The following is a 19,133-nucleotide window of genomic DNA, read 5'->3' on the forward strand; positions in this document are numbered from 1 at the left end:
TGGATGGCAACGTGAGGATCCCAAGTGCCAGAGCCTTGGCAAAGAAAAAAGAAAACAGGCCGAAGACGGAATTTAGATGATCGGACGGCATGGGTCAACTCGACGCCCACGGGAGCCAGAGGCTGAAGTTAAAACCTCAGCCGCAACGCAACGTAAGATGCAGATCTATGGCTAGACTAGTTCGAGGCAAATGGCTAGTCGGGCAGGACGTCACGTGTGTTTTGCATTTGCATTCAATCCAGTCATTCCATATTTCCATGTTTCGGTTGGTGTTGGTAGCGTGATATCTGCGTTACGGAGGACCGTCCTTTACCAGGGGCACTTCTCTCAGTAGCGGTATCCTGAACAATTCCATTAACCCCCGGGGTTACTAAGTGAGCGACGCAAACGACGGTGTTAACGATCATAGAAATTAAAAAGTTTGTCTCATGGCTTGTGTTTTGGTGTCTAATATGTGTTTCATCGGAATAATATATCTTGCACGACACAATAAGGAGGACTACACGGTAAGATCCTCCTGTGGAGTAGGAGCCAGTCTATTATTGCTGAATGCCATATGTACGAGGAATGCCATTTCTTTTGTTGTCCTTAACGCCAACCATGAATATCACACCACTTGACCAGCTGATATGGAATCATCTCACAGTTTGTTTTACACCCACATCTAGATCGACATGATGGCAATCAAAATAGCCAGGAAAGCAGCACCAGTTGATCGGAGACCAGTAGCAGAACTGACTGGAACGCTAGACCCAGTACTGCTAGGCGATGCACCAGTTGTAGTGCTGTTAGAACCGCTGCCAATTCCAGCACCACTTCCAGTTCCAGAAGTAGATCCACCAGCACCTGAACCAGAGCCGGAACCAGAGCCAGAGCCGGAGCCAGAGCCAGAGCCGGAGCCAGAGCCGGAACCAGATTCTGAACCAGAAGTGGAAGTTGCAGATGCCGAAGGTCCGGAAGAGAGGGTAGCGCTTCCAGTAGCGGAAGCCTCGAGGGAGATCTGTGAACTCTGGACACCACCAGCACCAGGGGAGCCTTCCGTGTCGGCCGAGCTAGTTGCCTGGCCGGCCACTGAGCTGGCAGCAGTGGAAAGAGTGCTGGCGACTGTGGAAGAATGCGATACGGAGGAAGTAGACGAAGACGAGACATCGCTGCAGCTAAGGTCGTACAGAGGAGTGGTACTTAGGCTAGAGCCAACAACGCCAAAAGACGGGTTAGGTGTGGTAGGAGCGGCGTCTTGAAGGGTGTACCACCAGGTGTTGACCTTGCCAAAGAGCTTGTTGCAGCCAACATCATCCCAGTACGTTTTGGCATTTTCAGTAGATGGTTGAGCGTTGCCAGAGAGCTTGCCACTAATGGGCCATCCGGTCTCAGTAACCCAAACAGGCTTGCCCCCCACGGCGTTCTGCGTTTGGCCAAGAGCCGAATCGAATAGTGAAGCCCCAGCGGCGATGTCGTTGACCATGGTGTCCTGGAAGTAGGGGTAAGCATCGACACCAATCCAGTCACATGCGTTGGTCACATCGCTGTTGGAGCCGTTTACCCATGCAGTCCAGGTATCGACGTGCCCGATCTGAGCACCAGAGAGGCTTGTACCCTTGATGGCATCACGAACTTGGTTGATGTACTTGACGATTGTGGCGGGCTCGGCGCCAACATATGAGCCAGCGGCAATTCCGGTCGGACTGTTGCGGTAGAGGTCCTCACTGCCGATTGAGATACCATCTACGATGCTAGTAAACGCATCGCCGTACTGTTTGATGGCACGACTAAGAGCAGTAACTTCGTTGCTGAAAGCTATGTCCCCACCAGAGGCCCACAAGCCGAGTAAGAGAGAGGTCTTGGTGCTAATAGCAGCGGGTATAGCTGAGATCGGGTCGTTTGCTGAGCCACCTTGCTGTATGTCCATAGTGAGTAAGGAGTTTCAACGTGATGAAGGGGAGGTAATAGATAAGTCAGCACTCACCACCGTTGTGTAAAGTCGGGCACTAGTAAAGCCAGAGGCACCAACCAACCCTTGGGCAGTCTTAAACTCGCTCTCAAAGTTGGACTGCTGCTTGGCCGAACCATCTGTGAGTGTAGAGCCGTAGTTGAAGCCCTTAACGGCGGCCGAAACCGTTGTGGCCAAGGCCAAAAGCGATGCGGCGGCGTACATATTACGTTGTTTCTGTAGCAATATCGCGAGGTGTTCTAATGCCCAAAGTACTCAAGAGGTTTAAAAAAAATTTGTATAAGAAAAATTGCTGATTAGTAGGTTTATCAAGGGGTATATGAACGAAAGTGTACAAATCTAACAAGACAGTTGGTTGTTGCGTCAATAAAGCCAGGTCTGACGGTGGTTCAGTAGGAAAGAGGGAACAATAATCCAAAAACAAGGCCGAGGAAACAACAAAAGGCCCTGACGTGGTTGAGCGTTTGTTGCTTTTCATAGTCGCCGCTCCTCAGTCATACTCATGCACACGGAAATTCCTCGCTAGGATGAACTCGGTTGCTCATTCGTCTAAGAAGCACATGTCTCTCCACACACACCCTACCTTCATCCCGCTCCAGCAGAGGGTTGGCGCAACTCGTGTGGGAATCTATGCGTTGGCCCCAAAGATCTCGAACCGAGATCATCTGCGCAGGTCAAAAGTCAATCATGAACAAATCTTAACCAGCTCGTGGTTGAATTTGTTTGTCTCTTGGGCGAATCCAATCCCATGAATGATTCTTGATACATGGAGCGCTTCTGCGGCTTGTTAGATGCGTTCAGGACACGTAAATGATGCTACTGCGCGCGAATGTTCACCACATCACTTCATTCGATCCTGCAGGTGTTCAGTGCCTGACAGGAAAAGGCTCAGCAGCATGCAGGGGAAGACCTCGTAAGTCAACGGCTAGTGGACAATGATCGCCATCTGGGATTCTGGGGGCCATAGCATCTACCCAATCAGGGCTGTTTGGGTATGACAGGCCCCCCAAATTGGGAAGGAAGTTCCGCTGAGGTGGGCTCGTATTGTCCAAAGTTGCCAACCGAATCTGTGTTTAGCAGCAATTGGGCCAGCGATCAAGCTTTTCTTGTCGCAAGGTTTGGTCCCGACTGTTTATAATCCCCAGAACCCCAGGAATCATTACAGTATGGCAAGTCTGGCCCCCTTGAATAGGTGGATATCGAATTACGGCTTGCTCGGCTGCTCGGTTCGTTGAAGAAATACTCTGCAGTGCCCGAACAGTGTTGCCAATATTGTCGGGCGGACGGCATTGGAGATGTGGCGTTGACAGCCATGAGATGAAAAAAAAAGAGCTACCACGTTTCGCCTTTCACCTTTCGCCTTTCACCTTTCACCTTTCACCTGTCAGATGAGATTGTTTGGTTGTTTCGTATGCACGCTCCAATCGGGTAAACAAAGCCCGACAACGGAGAATGTCTCGCTTGAAATCCTGACCCAACCAGAAGTCCGGCTGCGACGCTTGGGAATCAATTTCAACAGGACTTGCCGGGAAAAAAACACGAAACCATGAAAAGACTCTCTTAGCGCTTGCGTGGCGCCTTACTTTTCCGGTCGTTCCTGCATTTTGTGTTGCAGCGGGCCATGTGGCGCTACTTCCCAGTGCTGACGTCTGCAAGAAAAAGCTGTAAAGCAAAAAGCAATGTGATCGTCGGACTTCTACCCCGAGTGATGAATGACTATAGCTTCTTATGCAGGCTTGTATAATTTCAAGTGTTATTATCGGGCAAAGGTCAGGAATAGAGGCTCTCCACCTCCAGTCGCAGGAATGTGATTATGCTCTAATATTCAAGATCGTTGCTGCAAGAGATATATCGCCATCAGATCATCATGAGTCAACACCCAACGCTTTGGTTTTTTTTGTACTTGGGCGTCATATCATTATTTGCGGCCCGGGAAGACTCATGACTGATGTGAAGTCCTAATATGGACGTCATCACTGAGCCTATGCCGAGTAGCACTTCGTACACGTCCACAGCTGACATAACACAGCGATAAAAAGCTGAGCCTTAAGGTCAGCATAGGTTCTTTTGCAGGCCGGGGCCATAGGACGATTGATTTGAAGGGGTTGCGGCAAATCATGCAATCATCGCAATTCTTTTTGATCTAAATTTCAGGATGAGGTCTACCTGACAGTGAATCCAAACGGTCAGGACTGATGAAGACATCTCTAAATCCAATATGTTTTTCGCTGACGTTGGCCAGCTAATACGGACAGGTGGCCAAGGATAGAAACGTGGAAATTGCTCCCTACTTCGCTGGCTGTGAAGCACTCAACCCAGTCTGCGTTCATCGTGATCAATGGGTATCAAACAAAGCCTCTAATTCCCCTAATGCCACTCGACTTCTTCTTTTCCTTCTCGTCTTTCCTGTCCTTCTTCTCTTTCTTAATCACGTTCTGATTTTGCAATCCCCCTCATGAAACAGTCAGCAGGGTGATGGACTCTTCGATGACCAAAGCTTACCTCTTCCGTGGAATCGTTCCGCAATGGGGCTTGTCTTGCCATCACCGCCGATGGATCTAGAAGCCTCGATTGTGGATGGAGTGGAAGGCCGCATTGAGGGTACCAGCACTGCCTCAAAGGGCTCAAGCGGCGGGGTTGCATTGTATGATGTTGCGTCGAAGATTTCGGGGTCGGAAAATCCGCGGTGCTTTCGACTGCGGAATGCCAAAGCAACGTTGCTGCTTTCAGGCGTTGTATCTGATTCGGGAGAACTTGACCGCATGGGATCTGAGGCAGATCGTGTGGGTACTTGTGCTTGCGATTGGAGGTCTAATATGGTGGCATGGAGAGCTGTGTTTTTCTTTGCGAGATCCGCGATGCGTTTCTTTAGCTCCGTCTGTTGAACCCGACTGGCGGCTAGGATGCTATCAATATGATCCTTCAAGCCTTCGACACGGCGTTCATTTCCATTCTTCAGGGCATCGTGGAGTTTCGCGTTTAGTGCCATAACATGTGACTCATACAGATCTCGTGTCTGTTGGAATTCCACGTCTTGAGCATCGAGCTTCTGCTGTATCATCTCAGCGCGTCCGTCTGCCTGAACAGCGCGTGTCATTGCTGCTTGGCGCTCAGCCTCCTGGGCCTGTAGATTACGCTCCGATTCTTCGAGTCGCTTGACCGTCAACTTCAACCGCTCTGTCTCTTCTGTTTTCGCCTCGACATATTGAACCTGCTGGCTCACTCCAATTTCCCTGACCTCAAGATCACACAAAAGCTTGACAAGCGCAATGTTTTCCGCCTTTGCTTTGGCCAGATCTTCTCTTAAAGTTTCACCTTCTTTAGTCCACTTCTTCTGCTCCTCGCGGATGGTCTTTAACTTTGCCGAAAGGTCAGCTTCCCATCTCTTAGCAAGATTTCTGCTCTTCTCCGAGTCGTTCTTGACTTGTGACTCGGTCTTCCTTGACTTCTCAAGTTGTTTCTTGAGGTGGCGATTTGCTATGATTAGGTTTTGTGTCTCCGCCTCAGACGCTGCTTCTCGAACTTGTTTGCGCCGTAACTCTCCCATGTGCGTCAGATGTTGTTGCTTCATGAATCTCTCAAATATAAGATCATTGTGTAGTAGAAGAATTTGCCGATACAGGTGCCTGATTTGCGAATCTTTGTCTTCGGTACCACTACTTGACGAGGCTGCCAAGTTCGTGGACTGTGTGGCAGGTATAGCAATTGATTGCGGTCTTTCAGAAATCGACTCCTGGTGACTCAAGGCCAGTGATGGCACACTGTCATTGCCCAGTGACTGGTTCAAACTAGATTTTATTGCTTTATTAGAGTTGAGCATATCCTGCAGATTCGTGAAAGATCCGGTTGGGGGTAGTTGAGGACTATCGCCTGAATTTCCTGAAGGTCGAGTACTTGATGAGTCGCGGTGCGACTGATGACTGCTCTGAGAGGACTGGCGGAATACGGCGGATTGAACGCGACTACTTGTGGGAGACCCCACCAGTATAGTCTGCGTGCTCCTCCAGCTATCTCCATGCAGTCCACCGAAAGGCGAGCTCAGCAGTGGTACAGAACTGCTCAATAAGGCAGACTCTGGACCATCGTCAGCCTCGTCTTTGATTGATAGAGACGGAAGTTCCTGTGCGCCGAACTGGGTCGACAACAAATCGGATGATAACTCCAAAGGCTGTCTCAGAGCCATGCAGTTGCCTACCACCTCGGCAGGTTCGCTCTTGATCCACCTGCCGAAATCCGTCTTTTCAGAATCTATCGTGAGGGTGTAAAAGTTTTCGTGAAGTGTGTGGCATTGGCGAAACGGTTCCGAAGCATGTCGTATTTCGGTAGGTTGTACCTCGATATCGTCTGGATTGGTGACTTCGGCGTGACGCAGGTAGCGTTGTGGTTTTCGAATGTAGTCCATGAAATTGATAGGGTAAAGTCCGTAGAGGATGGTGAAGTAATTGGACAGTTGCGGAATAGATGTGCCGTCAAATTCTTGAGAGAAGAAGGCCTTTTCCCAGGTCGTGTTGCTAGCAGCTAGCCTCCGTTCCATAGGTAGAGCAAAACCGTGCTCTGCAGCAGAGAGTTCTCGTTCCCAAAATAGCAGCCGCGCATATACGTTAAATAGCGTGGGAAGATGTGGTACAAGTGAACTAGGAATATGCGGCAGGACCATGGTCAGGGCGGTCAAGGCCAGTGAAACGATTGTAGTTGAAGAATCCAGCTGGAGGCAGTTAATCAAGTTGCCAAACAGCGGCGTCTGAAGGATCAGGTACAGATGCGGTGGTCGATTACGGATAAAATCGGATGTTAAGTGCAGAGTCCTTGCTCGATATTTCTTCTTGGCCATGAATTTGCCAACAACCGCCATGAAATCCCGGGGCCTCTTCTTTCCGTACAAGATGAGAGTCTCTCGCAGTTGCTTCTCGCGGAAGTTTTCCAGAGCATCTACGGCTCTACCGGCGACTTTGCAGTCTTCCAGCCACAGCTGAAGCATGTCCTCTGCTAGAGGGATTGCCACACCGCCACCAGGATTATTGGCGTCATCACCGAAATCTGCGGTCAAAACATCCAGTGCGGTAGCTTGACTTTCTTCGGCCAAGCCCTTCTCTTCGCTTATATGGGCAAAACATGGTTGTAGGAGATGCCACCACTTGGCTGTCCGTTCGGGATGCGCGATCAAGGGCCGCAAGCGTCGTAGAATATTCAAGAAGGGGCCGTAGCGGGAGGGGTGGCCGACGACGTCTTTTTCGTAGACAGAGATGAGCTCTTCGTGGAGCTTTTGTGAGACGCTCTCTTCGCGAGCGTCGTGTTTCTGCACATAACCCTCGATAATCTCAACCAAGTCATTCGGCAGGGGCAGGCTAGCGGACGGCAGGAAGTTGTGGAGCGCTTTCGTGAGGTCTTTGAAAGACCTGGACGGGGATGTTAGCAGGATGATGTGGGCTGACGGAAAGGGAAAGGGAAGGGCAAGGGGGAAGGGGTTAAATTCTGGGTTTTACATACGGAGCTGACGCCATGATGGCTACATCAGGGCCGCCGATATGGTCCTATGTGGGTTGTCGATGGCCTCGCTGGGGTTGGGGCCGGCGCGGGAGCTGGAGATTCTGCTCGGCGCAGTTTTGCAGAGCTCCACCAGACCGAGTATCTCGCACAACTTATCTTACTGTTGGGTACTGGAGGTCTGCGTCAGCCTGAGATGCATGTGCCCTTTCTTTTTGGCTGCATGGATCGATGGATCAGATAACGGGGTGGGGTCGGATCCATCGGACGGTGGGCGGGTCCAGATGTTTGCAAGAGCGGCAGATAGATGTCATCAGCGCACAGTCGTACGTTGTTGCATCGAACCGTGTATCAGTCCAGGAGAGTCCCTTGTGTCGAGCAGACGATGCCGTGCCGGGAGCTGTGACGTCTTGGGTGACCGAGCAATTGACTGGCAGTTGTCATGCTACGGGATACGGAGCACAGCAAATGGCATGGGTGCTGACGGGAGCTCTACTGTGCAACGCAATTGATGTGCAGCTGGTGCAATTGGACAAACAACCTACCCAAAAGCACAGGATTTTCGTGGCCCACTTCCCCGCGTTTTGGCCTTTAGCGCGCGCCGGGGGTGGGGCAGTACTTGCTCGAGCAGCTGGCAGTAGAGCAGGTACCTGGCTCGTGTGGGCAGATAGTGGGGCGCAGCAAGTATCTTCCCAGCCTGCAGCATGACGGAAAGAACATCTTAAGATCAACGGATGACTGCCCACTGCCCACTCGTGACCTCGAAAAATGAGGGCCTACAACACCTAACCTAGTCCAATGAGGTGACCAGATGGAAGCTGAGCTTCAATTGACCCCTCCTTTCTGCTGTCCATACTTTAACTCAATACAAGAGCTCGCTTCTTCTCAACCTTCCCTTTCCCCTTCTTCATCAATCCCAACAACAAGAAGAACGAGACGATTCCCCAATCCCCAGCACGCTCACCAGCATCGTGGTCAATTCCTTCAGCTTGTAGACTAGACAGCTGATCCATCCCATCCCTGTCTTACTCACTGTGATCAAACTTTCAGCTCGCCCTCCCCTGTACTAGCACGCCCCAACACTCAGAACCATGTCAAACACCAAGAACTCCGCGGTATCTGATGATCCGGTTGATGTTCTTGTTGTCCTGCACAACAAGTTTGACCTCCTTGACTTTGCAGCGGTCACCGAGGTCCTCACCACAGCTCTGCACAATAAGGACGATCCTTGTAGGTTACCACAACACGTCGCTTACTTGGCCACGAACATGGAGATCTGCTTGCTAACGACGGCCTTTCTTCATGGGTAGCTTCCAAGGCTTTCGAAGTCACCACTGTTGCTGCCGAACCCAAGGCCCTGTCCGAGCAGGGCGTCATTGTTGCGACCAATATCTCGTTCAAGGAAGCCTACGATCAACTTGATGACTACGATGTCCTCGTCGTTCTTGGCGGTAACAGCGAGGCCATTCTCAAGGAGAAGGCCGAGCCCCTGAAGATTGTCAAGGCCTACAGTGACCTTCAGATGAAAGACACTGGCCGAGAGAGAACTCTCTTGTCCATCTGCACTGGTTCCCTCTTCCTTGCTGAGCAGGGCATCCTCTCTGGCCTCGCAGCCACGTGCCATCCCGACTTCATGACGGCTTTCGAGAATATCTGCAGTCATTCATCTGTCCGTGACGGTACCGACAGAACTGACGTTGATGAGGAGGCTCGCTACGTTGTCAACAACCTTCGATTCGAGATCGGTGACGAAGACGAGAACCCTTACATTCGCCGCAAGTCAGATGCTGGCAGACGCCCGTCCGCTGGTGCACGGTATGCCTCTCCTCTTGCCCTCCTCCCATTCTCTGCTTGCTGCTGCTCAGAAACCTGTGGCTAACCTCGTCATTACAGCAAGGGTAGCATCTCATTCAAGGGGACGTCCCGCCGGGAGTCTGTTGCCAGGCGCGCAGCGATGAGACTCGGTGGTCTTCGGGTCATCACGAGTGGGGGATCAACTGCTGGCATAGATGCAACCTTGTATCTTGTCAGCATTCTGGTCGACGATGAGGCCGCCAACGAGACGGCTCGTGTTTTGCAGCACAACTGGGTCAAGGGTACCGTTGTGGACGGTCTTGACGTTTAGACGGATAGACAAAAGCGATTGAATGAGTCGAGATCATCCAAGTCTCGCTCATAGTAGGCATAAAGCATGCAAACCGGACAGGTCATGATAGTTTCCATCCTCGCTCAATAAAGTAAAAAACAATGTTCAGTTAATTATATCTACGCTGTGTTGGTGAAGCACAATGTGACTGATGATTGATTGGCAGTGTAATTATAGGTTGAATAGCACACGCGGTGTTTCGGCTTCCGCTTCCACTTCTGCTTCCACTTCTGCTTCCACTTCTGCTTCCACTTCTAGATTCCAGGCGGGTGCGGGATCAAGACAGACGAGTTGCTCACATTTCGATACGAATGTCGAGTGATGCAGTTAGACTTGCCAGTGTTATGCGACGCTGTAAACCTGGGTGTACTTTCATATCGTCAACTGTGACATCCAGAAACAGTGGGCCCGTCGTCAATAGAACGATGGTCATCTCAGGGTATATATTCGTTGCCACATAAACTCAAACCAGTGCCGTCCTTGACTTGACGGTATCTCACGTCAGGATAAGAACAGATCACGCGAAATTGAAACGTCGCATTTGATAAACATGTCTTTGTCTCGATGGCATACCCAGCTGTGCTGTGCCAGCTGCCATGTAAGTTAGCTATGCTTGCTAGGTTATGCGGGCGAAGCCGAGTGGGTCCACAGGTGCAAAGTGGGATATTACAGCATGTACTCCGTACATAACTTAGCACTCGAGAGAAGTGGGCCCCTTGTCGGATTTTCAGCCGCCGCATCTCCGAAGTTCGAGTTGCGATTTTGAAGGTTGAGCTTCAAGCTTCCAGAAATTCGGTCGGAATGATTGTAAACCGCCGCAACGCCCCATTCCAGACACAATGGCTACAACAGCAGCAAGGACATTCCGTACAGGAACAAAACAGGTGTTTTTGTAAGAAATAACCCTGGCCCCCTTGATCCGATATCCAAAACCTGACCCCTTTGTTCCTAGGCCCGATCATGTGGTGACCCTCTGCCGGCCGCATCGGCCTCAGCCACCCCAGTTCGCAACATTCCATGTCCCCTTGACCTTCAACAAGCTCGACATAAGAGACTATCTCCTGCATGCCTACAAGGTGAACACCCTCACAGTGCGCTCGCATCTGGCGCAGCGCCCCCCCAGACTATCGGCCTTCTCCGGTCGCATCGGCCGCCCGCCCCCGATCAAGTACATGACGGTAGAGCTCGAGAAGCCCTTTGTCTTCCCCAAGGAGCCGACCACAGAGGAGCAGAAGAAGTGGCACAGCGAGGAGATGCAGAAGCGCATTGAGATGGAGAAGATATACGCACAGAGGGCCAAGAGCTACCGCGAGAAGGGAACCCTCATCACACCCGCCATGAGGAGGAAGGACGACGATAGGAGGATGCTGGCCGCCCAGGCCAGGGATCTGCTTGAGGGCAAGGTCAAGTGGGGCAACCAGAGGGAACTCGACCCGAGGTGGGAGACGAGTCCAGGACAGGTCGAGGACGTGATCGCGGGTGAGGTCGCCGAGAGCGTCGAGGGCAAAATTGTGCCCGAAAAGAGTTCGAAATAAGAAGTGCATCCTTTTTATGCCCGAACTCGTCTCAGAGCAGATGGGTGTATGTGGAAATGCGGTGTACGATCAAGTGTGTCATATGTGTACGACGGGTTTCTCTGGCGTCTGAGCCCAGGAAGGCATATAGAACTCTGCAACAAGAGCAGAAATGGACATCAAAAGCGTTTTATGATGAACCATGATTCTCAAAAAGCTGTGTTCCAAGCTATTGTGTATATCGAACAGGGGGTCCAGCAATACATACGTGTACAATCCAATCCTTGATTATTTGTATCTTGCCCGAAACCGAGAAGAGTCAAAATGAGCTTTGAGCAGACCATCTGTGCCATATCGAATGCAACATGAACTTCAATGAATATATGTGATTTGTCACTGCAAATCCCAAATGCTTGCTCCTTTATGCTTTTACGAACTCTAAGTGATACTGCGGCGCAGTGTCTTCCTCCCACAGCACACGGGCGGCAATACATGGTGCCAATAACCTCCATATTGTCTCCTCAACTCTTATACTTCCAGATATCCACTAACTACTTGACGCTTGCTTAACACTCAACCTCACTTAACCCACCTCTTTCACATCTACAACCATTACAGCCTTGCGAGAGACTTCAATGCCTTGGAAACTCGACGAGGCTGATTCCCCAACATACCACACCTTTTATAATGCAACATAATTATATCTTTGTTTCAAGGGTTTCCTGTCCGGATATTGCCCAAACTAACCATGCTAAGATCGAAAAAGTTTCTATGCTTGTTGGGTAAGTTACGTGATAAGTAGGTTGGCTTTGGGATTGAGTTATTGAATTGAAAGACATAGCGATTAAGGGACCAATTTATAGTTTTGGAGAAGAAGAAGAATAAATATTAATATCTAGGTTGGGACAATGTAAAGATGAAGAATCTTAGGGGTGACTTTTATCGTCTGAGACAACTAACATACCCCAGTGCCCAGCAGTACATTGCATATCAAGCAGTCACAACAGTATGACCCTCAGTTCGACAGTCGGTTCTAGAAGATCATCAGACTGTACATACACTAGGCTGTGGGCAGGTCATATTCTCTAATGCTTCATATTATATGCAGTACTTACTTGACCCTGGAGCAATTCGAAATGGCGACCAGAAGGCATGAGCAGAGACCATGAGCAGAGCCAATAGAACAGCTTAATCACGGATGTCAGATGGCAACCCTTAGATTTGAAGGAGACTCTAGAACCACAGTTTTACAATGAAATAAACAACAAGTGGCCAAGTAAATCCACCAGCCTATTCTGAAAACATGCGGTATCTCTTGGCCGACGCACACCACCTCAAATGCGTCTGGCAGATCATCAAAATATGTCTAGCGACCTCAAGGATAGAATCTGAACCCGTAGCGCCGTTCAACTCGTACACCTCCGCGACGAGCTCAAGAGCTTGAGCAACGTGTCGATTATGCTCGACAGTCACTCGGCTGATACATTCGGAGAGCAGCGCCTCATCCAGCTCCTTCAAGTCGCTTCCATAGTCTCGCATCAATATGATCGCCGCATTTAGTGGTTCGCCATTCTGAATATCTCGCTCAAGACCGATCAGATCATTCTGGAGCCCCACTGCGGTAGACACGGTGTGCTGTAGTTTCTGCCAATAATGCGGTACTTGGTTCATCCCTGTTGGCAGGTATTCGGTTTTGATAACTTCGAAGAATGGGTCTAACGCAATGGTACGACTGCGAATTTTCATGTAAGTTGACAATTCGTTGGTTATTCGACCTTGAAGAAAGCGTGTCTCGTCGACATGGGCTCGTAGGACCGTACAAACAGCTTCCATAAAGGCATGGAAGCTTCTTTCAGATAGTTGCCGAATACAGTGGCAGCGAAGAGACCTTGTCATATCCTGAATACTTGGATCTACTTTCGATCCTACAGGGTCTGTCAGCGCCTTATGGAAGGCCTGTATCCATCAAGATGAGATATGCTTTGTATCGACTTACGCACAAAGGTAGATGAAGCGCCCGTTCTCATGACGTCAATGCAGCGAAGAAGTTCAGCTTCGCCTTCCAACGGCGGCATGGTTTCAAGAACATCATCCATAGCGCATGCGTAACCTAGCCAGGCAGTGAAGCAGATACGGATGGCCTCTGATTGTATGTCCGGGAAAAAGATACCAATTGCATCCACCTCCGCCACACATTGCTCGGAAAACCCGATTTGACCCGCCAGACTCGGCTGCAACGATGCCTTGAAGGTTCTATGGGCAAGGAGGACCCACGCAGAAGATTTGAGCCGCTTGCTAGTTTCAAGCGACTCAGAAACGCTCACTCCAATCTCGCCTGAAACGACTCCGAAATCTGGAATGTCAAGCTGAAAGAAGTTATTATTTGTCAGAACACTGCATTAAGTCGGCTTACCCCCAAGCTGATATCATATTTCTTGAGTTTGATATCGACGTGCGTTTTTTGGACGGTTTCATTTGTACGTCTGTACTCACGCACGAGCTGTGACGATGCCATTTTATTAGACTGACACAGAAAGTGTTTGAGAGAGACGCAAAATCTACCTGTAACGTTTAAATATTGCTGGGATTTTGACCCTTACGTATTCACTTCTCAGCTGGTATTATCTCTCAAGGTGTCTCCCCTGAAAGTCTTACCATGCATTGTATTACAGACGTCTCGCAGAGCCCCAAAGTACCAGCTACTGACACACATGGCTTAGTATTCCAAGTCAGGGTCTATACTAATCTATACCCTGTTGCGTACCTGTGGGTGCTGACTCATTGGTGTCTTCTGGCTTATCGTCAAGTAGGGGGGGCTTGCTTTTCATTAATCATCCTCTCCCAGAGATGGAGACAATTTTAGTCTCATGAGTCATCCAAATACAAGTCTACTGGCTGTCTATACCTGGATAAGGATCTAGTGTGATTCGTAGGCGCTCTTCGTGCATATCAAATGACCGATCCTAACAGAAAGGGCGGTCCCATCTCAGCCGCAATTCCTACGGATAGTTTTTGAGGTGTCTAGACACGAGTCCAGACAAACAAGTAGATATGGTGGCCGAAAATCCTTACGAACTTGGCTGCTTCTGAATCCAGCATTTCATTAGCCAATTGGTAAGTGTTATTATACTCCATAGTAGTGGCGTTGTTTGTTGGATGGACTGTGGATTAGGGGCCAGTGCTTTGTGGTAGGGCTACATCATCCTGATATTTCCTTCGCATGCAATTACACGAGTCTTACTACATGGTATGAGTCCTTGTGTTGTATTTGGTTCGCTTTCCATCGCGCCATCATCTGCGACTTGGGGCGTTCGCACTTCGTCGTCTTCAGAGAGAAAGAAAAAGATTCTTCAACACCAACCCTTCTATCAATCTCGCTTCATTTGACGAGAAGAATATCGAAATGCTTAAATACCAATTTTTGGGACCGGGTAATGCTCATCTTCTATAAAATCACTGCCTGGCATGTGTCAATATCGTTTTTTTCTATGATAGTGTCACTGGGGTGGCAGTTACCAGCCAGCTCCCAAATAGCTACGATATGCCATCGTGACTCATGATTTCCCTGGCGATCGTAAATTCATTTTTGGAGCCATGGATTTCCTTGTGTTACTTGATGGAAAAGGGGTCATGGCTGCATCCTACGCCTGCCCAGGGCATCCAGCTGGATATGGATATATAACCGTAGGTCCACGGATAGTATCCTCCTTTTCGTTTCTTTTCTAATATACTACCTCACCATCATACCTTTCCGTGTCACCTTGCAATCTATCGATTGCCTACCTTCCTTTTTGTCCCAAATTTTACACTTCCAACCTGGATCGCAATGCACGGTTCGCCAATACCCGGTATCCAAATCGGTATGTTTGCTCCTTTATATTTGATTGAAATTACAAAAGGGGTGGGCGAGGGCCTATGCGCAATGCTGGGCTTTGGCGCGGGCTATATTAATCTTCTCACGTTGTCTGTGATTCAACAAAGGTATTTTGCCTTAAGGGTGATGTCTAATGCGGTGTGTAACTCTCAAAATACATATTTACTCAACTGTTGTGGCGTTACCATTATGAGTTTGTAAAGGAGTATACTTGGCCATGCCCATCGTCGAGTTACATTGCTTGTAATGCGCGAGGTCCGAAATACTAAGAATCATGATCCTCAAGGTGTGTTAACCCACCTGAATGGGAATCTCGCTGCGCTGCACAGATGGTTTGATGCTATGCTAAAACAACCCTTGTTACAAGTCAGTAACATAGAGGATTCAGCGTGCTTGAATTCCATGGAGAGGTTTATACAACGACACTCATCTACTCTAGGTCATATTCAATTACAATCTATGACGAATTTAGGTAAATGAGACCCAATTGTATGTCAAATCGGATTAAGAAGAGGATATAACTCACGATCATTCCCGTAAACCAATGTAACAACGGACCACTCTGTTTGAGGGAGGGTATGGGTGGTGCCTGATGAGCGTATGAGTACAGAAATATCGACACAATATTTTGCGTGACTTGAGACCGGCTAATCATCGCAGCAGTCGGTGATCGAAACGTTACTAAGTGCGTGGCCATACCACCGTGCGTCTGATCAACCGACAGTTAGATTTGCTTTTCTCATCTAGACTGCCTGATATCCGGCCTGCTTTGCCCAGAAAGCTTGCCACGCTTGCTCTGCACCTTCCATCATGACTATTTTGTCGTTTTCTAACCTCTCCACAAAGGTGAGTAACTTGAGCCTTTTGCTCTCGAAGCCATTACCATCGAAATCATCTTGGCTACCCCAGCCGTAAGTCCGATAAAGCCTCCGGAGCACGATGTATCTATTTAGTCTCTGACTTATGCTGACAACAGCCCTCTGCCCAATTTCTGTCTTGACTATCGCTAGAGCAGCTTGGATATCATTCAATGGCAAAATCTGCCCCCCTTCCCATGGTCGGGTTTCGTGAATCAGTGGGTTCTCGACAACTTCTCTTGTGCACGGCTCGTCATCTCCACCATCTGTTGGTACATAGTATGGCACCCACTCTAGTGTTTCGAATCGACCTATCATTTCTGAGATAACTGCTTCGGCTGGACGACTGGGAACGTCTTGCCAAAGTCTATTGTGTACTGGCTTCCATTCCGTAATTGATGCTGAAATGATTAACGTGAGTTATCAAGTAAGCGCAGGAAGGATTCAGTTGGCACCAAAATTGGTCAGAGGCTTACCATCTTTAGCGTTATACAATAAATTTACGCCCCAGTTCTCGCAAGTCGTGAGCCTGAACATCCAAGGCGGTAGCAGCTGGGCATCAGTTTCCCAGTAGTAGTATCCACCATCAGGGCCACCACTCCTGATGAAACTGATCACTTCATCTCCGGGGCCAGGATCCGGATTAAGATAGATAGCTAAGATCGTCTGGGGAGCGGTTTGTGTCGCTTTCATTTGCCAACCCCACGTCACCCGAGGCTGTAAAGCTGGCAGCACTTGCATCAGATCGATGACGTCCTCATCAAATCCAACCTTCTGAAGCAGTGGCACGTCAATCGCAGGCGATGTGTGCGGTGGAAATGGGACGTCGTCGGCTGAGAGGTAGCGCATTCTGATAAGGAGCTGAAACAATCTCGTCAAGCTGGAGATTAAACCATTATGTTTCTTCTTTGTTGCTGCCATGATGATAATAATAATCCTTTGAAGATGTATAATGAATGAAGTAGAAAATTTGGGCTCATATTCTTGTGAAACCTGGTCGGTTGTAATGGATTATTTGAAGCGCCTCAAAACCCCTCTAGAGGTTGCAGGGCTGTTAGGATGTTCAAACGACAACGTCCTTGACGCAACTATAGCGTGGAGCTCGCTTCAACAGTCGTGCTAACTTTGGTTTTAGGAAGAAAATAAGCATCAGTGGATTGGTTCGGGAGAACAGACGGGAGCTGCTAGATAGAGGGGTTGGCCAGCACTCATTCTCATTCTCTATGGGCTCCACATATTGATGTAGTCAGACTCGTGCATAGAGTAGCGGTCATTAAGTTGATTAGTGATGATCTTGAAGTATTTCGTGGGTATATACTCTCTCATGTGCTAGACCAGTTTCCCTAGTCCTCTTAAGTATGATACGAATGTTATTCGGCATTTCGCAGACGTCCTCTATCATCAGATGACCGTAGCACTCTCTTCAAGCCGATTACTCGCTTGACACACCGAAGAACTTCTCAGATCCTTTCAATCATGTCTCCTTGGATCGTTTATTTCACAACCTTCCGATATGGTCCCCTCAATCCAGTGGTGTCTCTGTTGGAACATCAATGTCTGGTCGCCCCAACTCCACCAATCCGCTGTAAGATTTCTGGAAAAGACTTCGAGAGCTAGGTAGTTTTCAGGTAGAACTTCTTTGAAAAGGCTTGAGAGGTTCGGTTTCCTCGAGTGAAGATCAGGGACACCAAATATGACTTTGCGGTCTGGACAAAGTCTCATCGAGCCACTTTTCTTTCTCGCGATAAGCAATCGCTCCCAAGGCTTCCTCCATACAGACTCAAGGTCCACAACCGGCACACCTTTGCTCGTAACCTTGACCCAAACCCATTCGGCAATTGACTCTAGATCCCATTGATCAAACATACCACCAGGAGATTTGAGCAGGTCTACTACGGCCGGCTTGTTAGTGACCCAGATAGCTATGAGACCGTTGGATTTGAGATGGCTGGCGATGGGTATCAGAGACAGAAGGCTACGGGTATCCTGCATATCGTAGGCTGTACTGTAGCGGTTCTTCTTCCGCCTGACGGATCTACTAGGCCATGGCGGATCAAGAACCATAAGGTCAAAGGTCGGAGCTGTTTTCAGGAACTCGTCTCTTTGACTAGCGATAGCTCCGAGCAGATAATGGCTACCGGGTGGGATATAGGGCACTGGGACCTCGTTAATCTGTTCATTGTCATGGATTGACGGCTTTCTCTTATGGGACATAGCTGCGTCCTTTGTATTCCCTCGCTGCTGGGACTCTGTTACCCTGGGAAGCAGCCACGGTCCGGTGTAGGCACCTCGCACTTCTTGAAGTGCTTCCTGAACGACAGCACCAATCATGAGCTCATCAATAGCTGCGGACGCGGACCGAGACATGCTTGGGTTCTGAGACTGGCCGGGATCTCGAGTTTGCCATGGCTCGTCCAAAGCTTTGCAAGATATGAGCTGTCTATCGACATGCTGTGGCGTTACAATCTGTGCAAGTTCAATCGAGCGTGGTATGTCAACTACGAGGATTGACCTATCTGTGTTCGCGAAGAGTATGCACGACTCCATTGTACAGTAGGCGAAGCGTGTTCGCATTCCCCAGGTCGATGCACTTTCGTATAGAACAAGTCAATGATGCTTTGGGGGCTGTTGGCGCCTGTGATGTCAGCGCTGTGCCTCCAAGCTGCTGGCTGCCGAGATTCCCCAGGGTTATTGACAGATGCACGATCCGATCCCAGATTTCGGAGCCCCACGTTACACCTAGATAATCGGGCTTCGATGCGCGTTTGGCATTTGGTACGCCAGAAACAACTAGACTAATGGCAATCATGTTTTCTTTGCCGGCCTTCCAAAATTGGTGAGCTGGCGTCGTGGATACCGGCCCATTAGCTCCGCAATCAGGTAATCGGAAGGAGCAACAACAAGAATTACCCGTGATATCATTAGCGACGCGCCTCGTGACAAAAAGACCATCGCAAATTGAGGGAGCCAAGGCAATTATTGTAATGGTAAGCTAGCCCCATGTTGATCGTCGAGCAAGATAAGAGCAGGGCAGGCGCAGATGCGCAGATGCAGATGCAGATACAAATGCAATATTTGACGAGGGTCCTTCCTTGGAATCATGGTGCGCCACAGACTAGCCGAAGAGGCAATTTGTTGGAGGCGGTGCGCATCCGCTAGCCAAGTTGACGTCCATATGTGACTTATGTCAGTAACTAAGTTCTCCTTCTTTATTAAGCTTAACTGCCCCAAGAAACTGCAGAACTGCAGAACTGCACCCTACGTCTATTTTCCGGAAGGAGAAGAAGTACGCATTTAAAGACCATGG

The 19,133-nt window shown here is 49.2% G+C and overlaps 6 protein-coding genes across 6 annotated transcripts; 2 read left to right on the forward strand and 4 right to left on the reverse strand.

The window, feature by feature from the left end:
* Nucleotides 1-664: 664 nt before the first annotated feature.
* Nucleotides 665-2,155, reverse strand: BKA67DRAFT_529621 (glycoside hydrolase superfamily; the record flags this gene model as incomplete). Its single annotated transcript, XM_046099100.1, has 2 exons — nt 665-1,897; nt 1,967-2,155. The coding sequence occupies 2 exons, from the start codon at nt 2,153-2,155 to the stop codon at nt 665-667; spliced, it is 1,422 nt and encodes a 473-aa protein (XP_045963600.1).
* A 1,893-nt stretch (nt 2,156-4,048) lies between these two features.
* On the reverse strand, nt 4,049-7,952 carry BKA67DRAFT_544517 (Hamartin protein-domain-containing protein). The gene is made up of 2 exons (XM_046101271.1): nt 7,439-7,952; nt 4,049-7,347 (listed from the first exon to the last, which is right to left on the reverse strand). The coding sequence occupies exons 1-2, from the start codon at nt 7,450-7,452 to the stop codon at nt 4,416-4,418; spliced, it is 2,946 nt and encodes a 981-aa protein (XP_045963601.1). The 5' UTR covers nt 7,453-7,952; the 3' UTR covers nt 4,049-4,415.
* A 340-nt stretch (nt 7,953-8,292) lies between these two features.
* Nucleotides 8,293-9,699, forward strand: BKA67DRAFT_544519 (ThiJ/PfpI family protein). The gene is made up of 3 exons (XM_046101272.1): nt 8,293-8,665; nt 8,746-9,250; nt 9,329-9,699. The coding sequence occupies exons 1-3, from the start codon at nt 8,527-8,529 to the stop codon at nt 9,558-9,560; spliced, it is 876 nt and encodes a 291-aa protein (XP_045963602.1). The 5' UTR covers nt 8,293-8,526; the 3' UTR covers nt 9,561-9,699.
* A 659-nt stretch (nt 9,700-10,358) lies between these two features.
* Nucleotides 10,359-11,432, forward strand: BKA67DRAFT_544523 (uncharacterized protein). Its single transcript, XM_046101273.1, has 2 exons — nt 10,359-10,473; nt 10,534-11,432. Exons 1-2 carry the CDS (start codon nt 10,421-10,423, stop codon nt 11,114-11,116), a joined length of 636 nt encoding a protein of 211 aa, XP_045963603.1. The 5' UTR covers nt 10,359-10,420; the 3' UTR covers nt 11,117-11,432.
* Nucleotides 11,433-12,110: 678 nt separating this feature from the next.
* On the reverse strand, nt 12,111-13,610 carry BKA67DRAFT_529625 (isoprenoid synthase domain-containing protein; the record flags this gene model as incomplete). The annotated part of the gene is made up of 5 exons (XM_046099101.1): nt 12,111-12,128; nt 12,211-12,326; nt 12,424-13,020; nt 13,092-13,461; nt 13,509-13,610. 5 exons carry the CDS (start codon nt 13,608-13,610, stop codon nt 12,111-12,113), a joined length of 1,203 nt encoding a protein of 400 aa, XP_045963604.1.
* A 3,686-nt stretch (nt 13,611-17,296) lies between these two features.
* Nucleotides 17,297-18,373, reverse strand: BKA67DRAFT_529627 (MT-A70 family; the record flags this gene model as incomplete). Its single annotated transcript, XM_046099102.1, has 1 exon — nt 17,297-18,373. The coding sequence occupies one exon, from the start codon at nt 18,371-18,373 to the stop codon at nt 17,297-17,299; it is 1,077 nt and encodes a 358-aa protein (XP_045963605.1).
* Between the last annotated feature and the right edge of the window lie 760 nt (nt 18,374-19,133).

Source organism: Truncatella angustata (genome assembly GCF_020726525.1).
Source record: "Truncatella angustata strain MPI-SDFR-AT-0073 chromosome Unknown BKA67scaffold_1, whole genome shotgun sequence".
In the NCBI taxonomy this organism is placed as follows: domain Eukaryota; kingdom Fungi; phylum Ascomycota; class Sordariomycetes; order Amphisphaeriales; family Sporocadaceae; genus Truncatella; species Truncatella angustata.

Excerpts from the sequence above, each read along its gene's own strand:
- BKA67DRAFT_544519 (XM_046101272.1), top strand. The coding sequence starts at position 8,527 with ATGTCAAACACCAAGAACTCCGCGGTATCTGATGATCCGGTTGATGTT. Across the intron at positions 8,666-8,745 it reads GCACAATAAGGACGATCCTT|CTTCCAAGGCTTTCGAAGTC; the intron begins GTAGGTTACCAC and ends CTTCATGGGTAG. Across the intron at positions 9,251-9,328 it reads CGCCCGTCCGCTGGTGCACG|CAAGGGTAGCATCTCATTCA; the intron begins GTATGCCTCTCC and ends TCGTCATTACAG.
- BKA67DRAFT_544523 (XM_046101273.1), top strand. The coding sequence starts at position 10,421 with ATGGCTACAACAGCAGCAAGGACATTCCGTACAGGAACAAAACAGGTG. Across the intron at positions 10,474-10,533 it reads GGAACAAAACAGGTGTTTTT|GCCCGATCATGTGGTGACCC; the intron begins GTAAGAAATAAC and ends CTTTGTTCCTAG.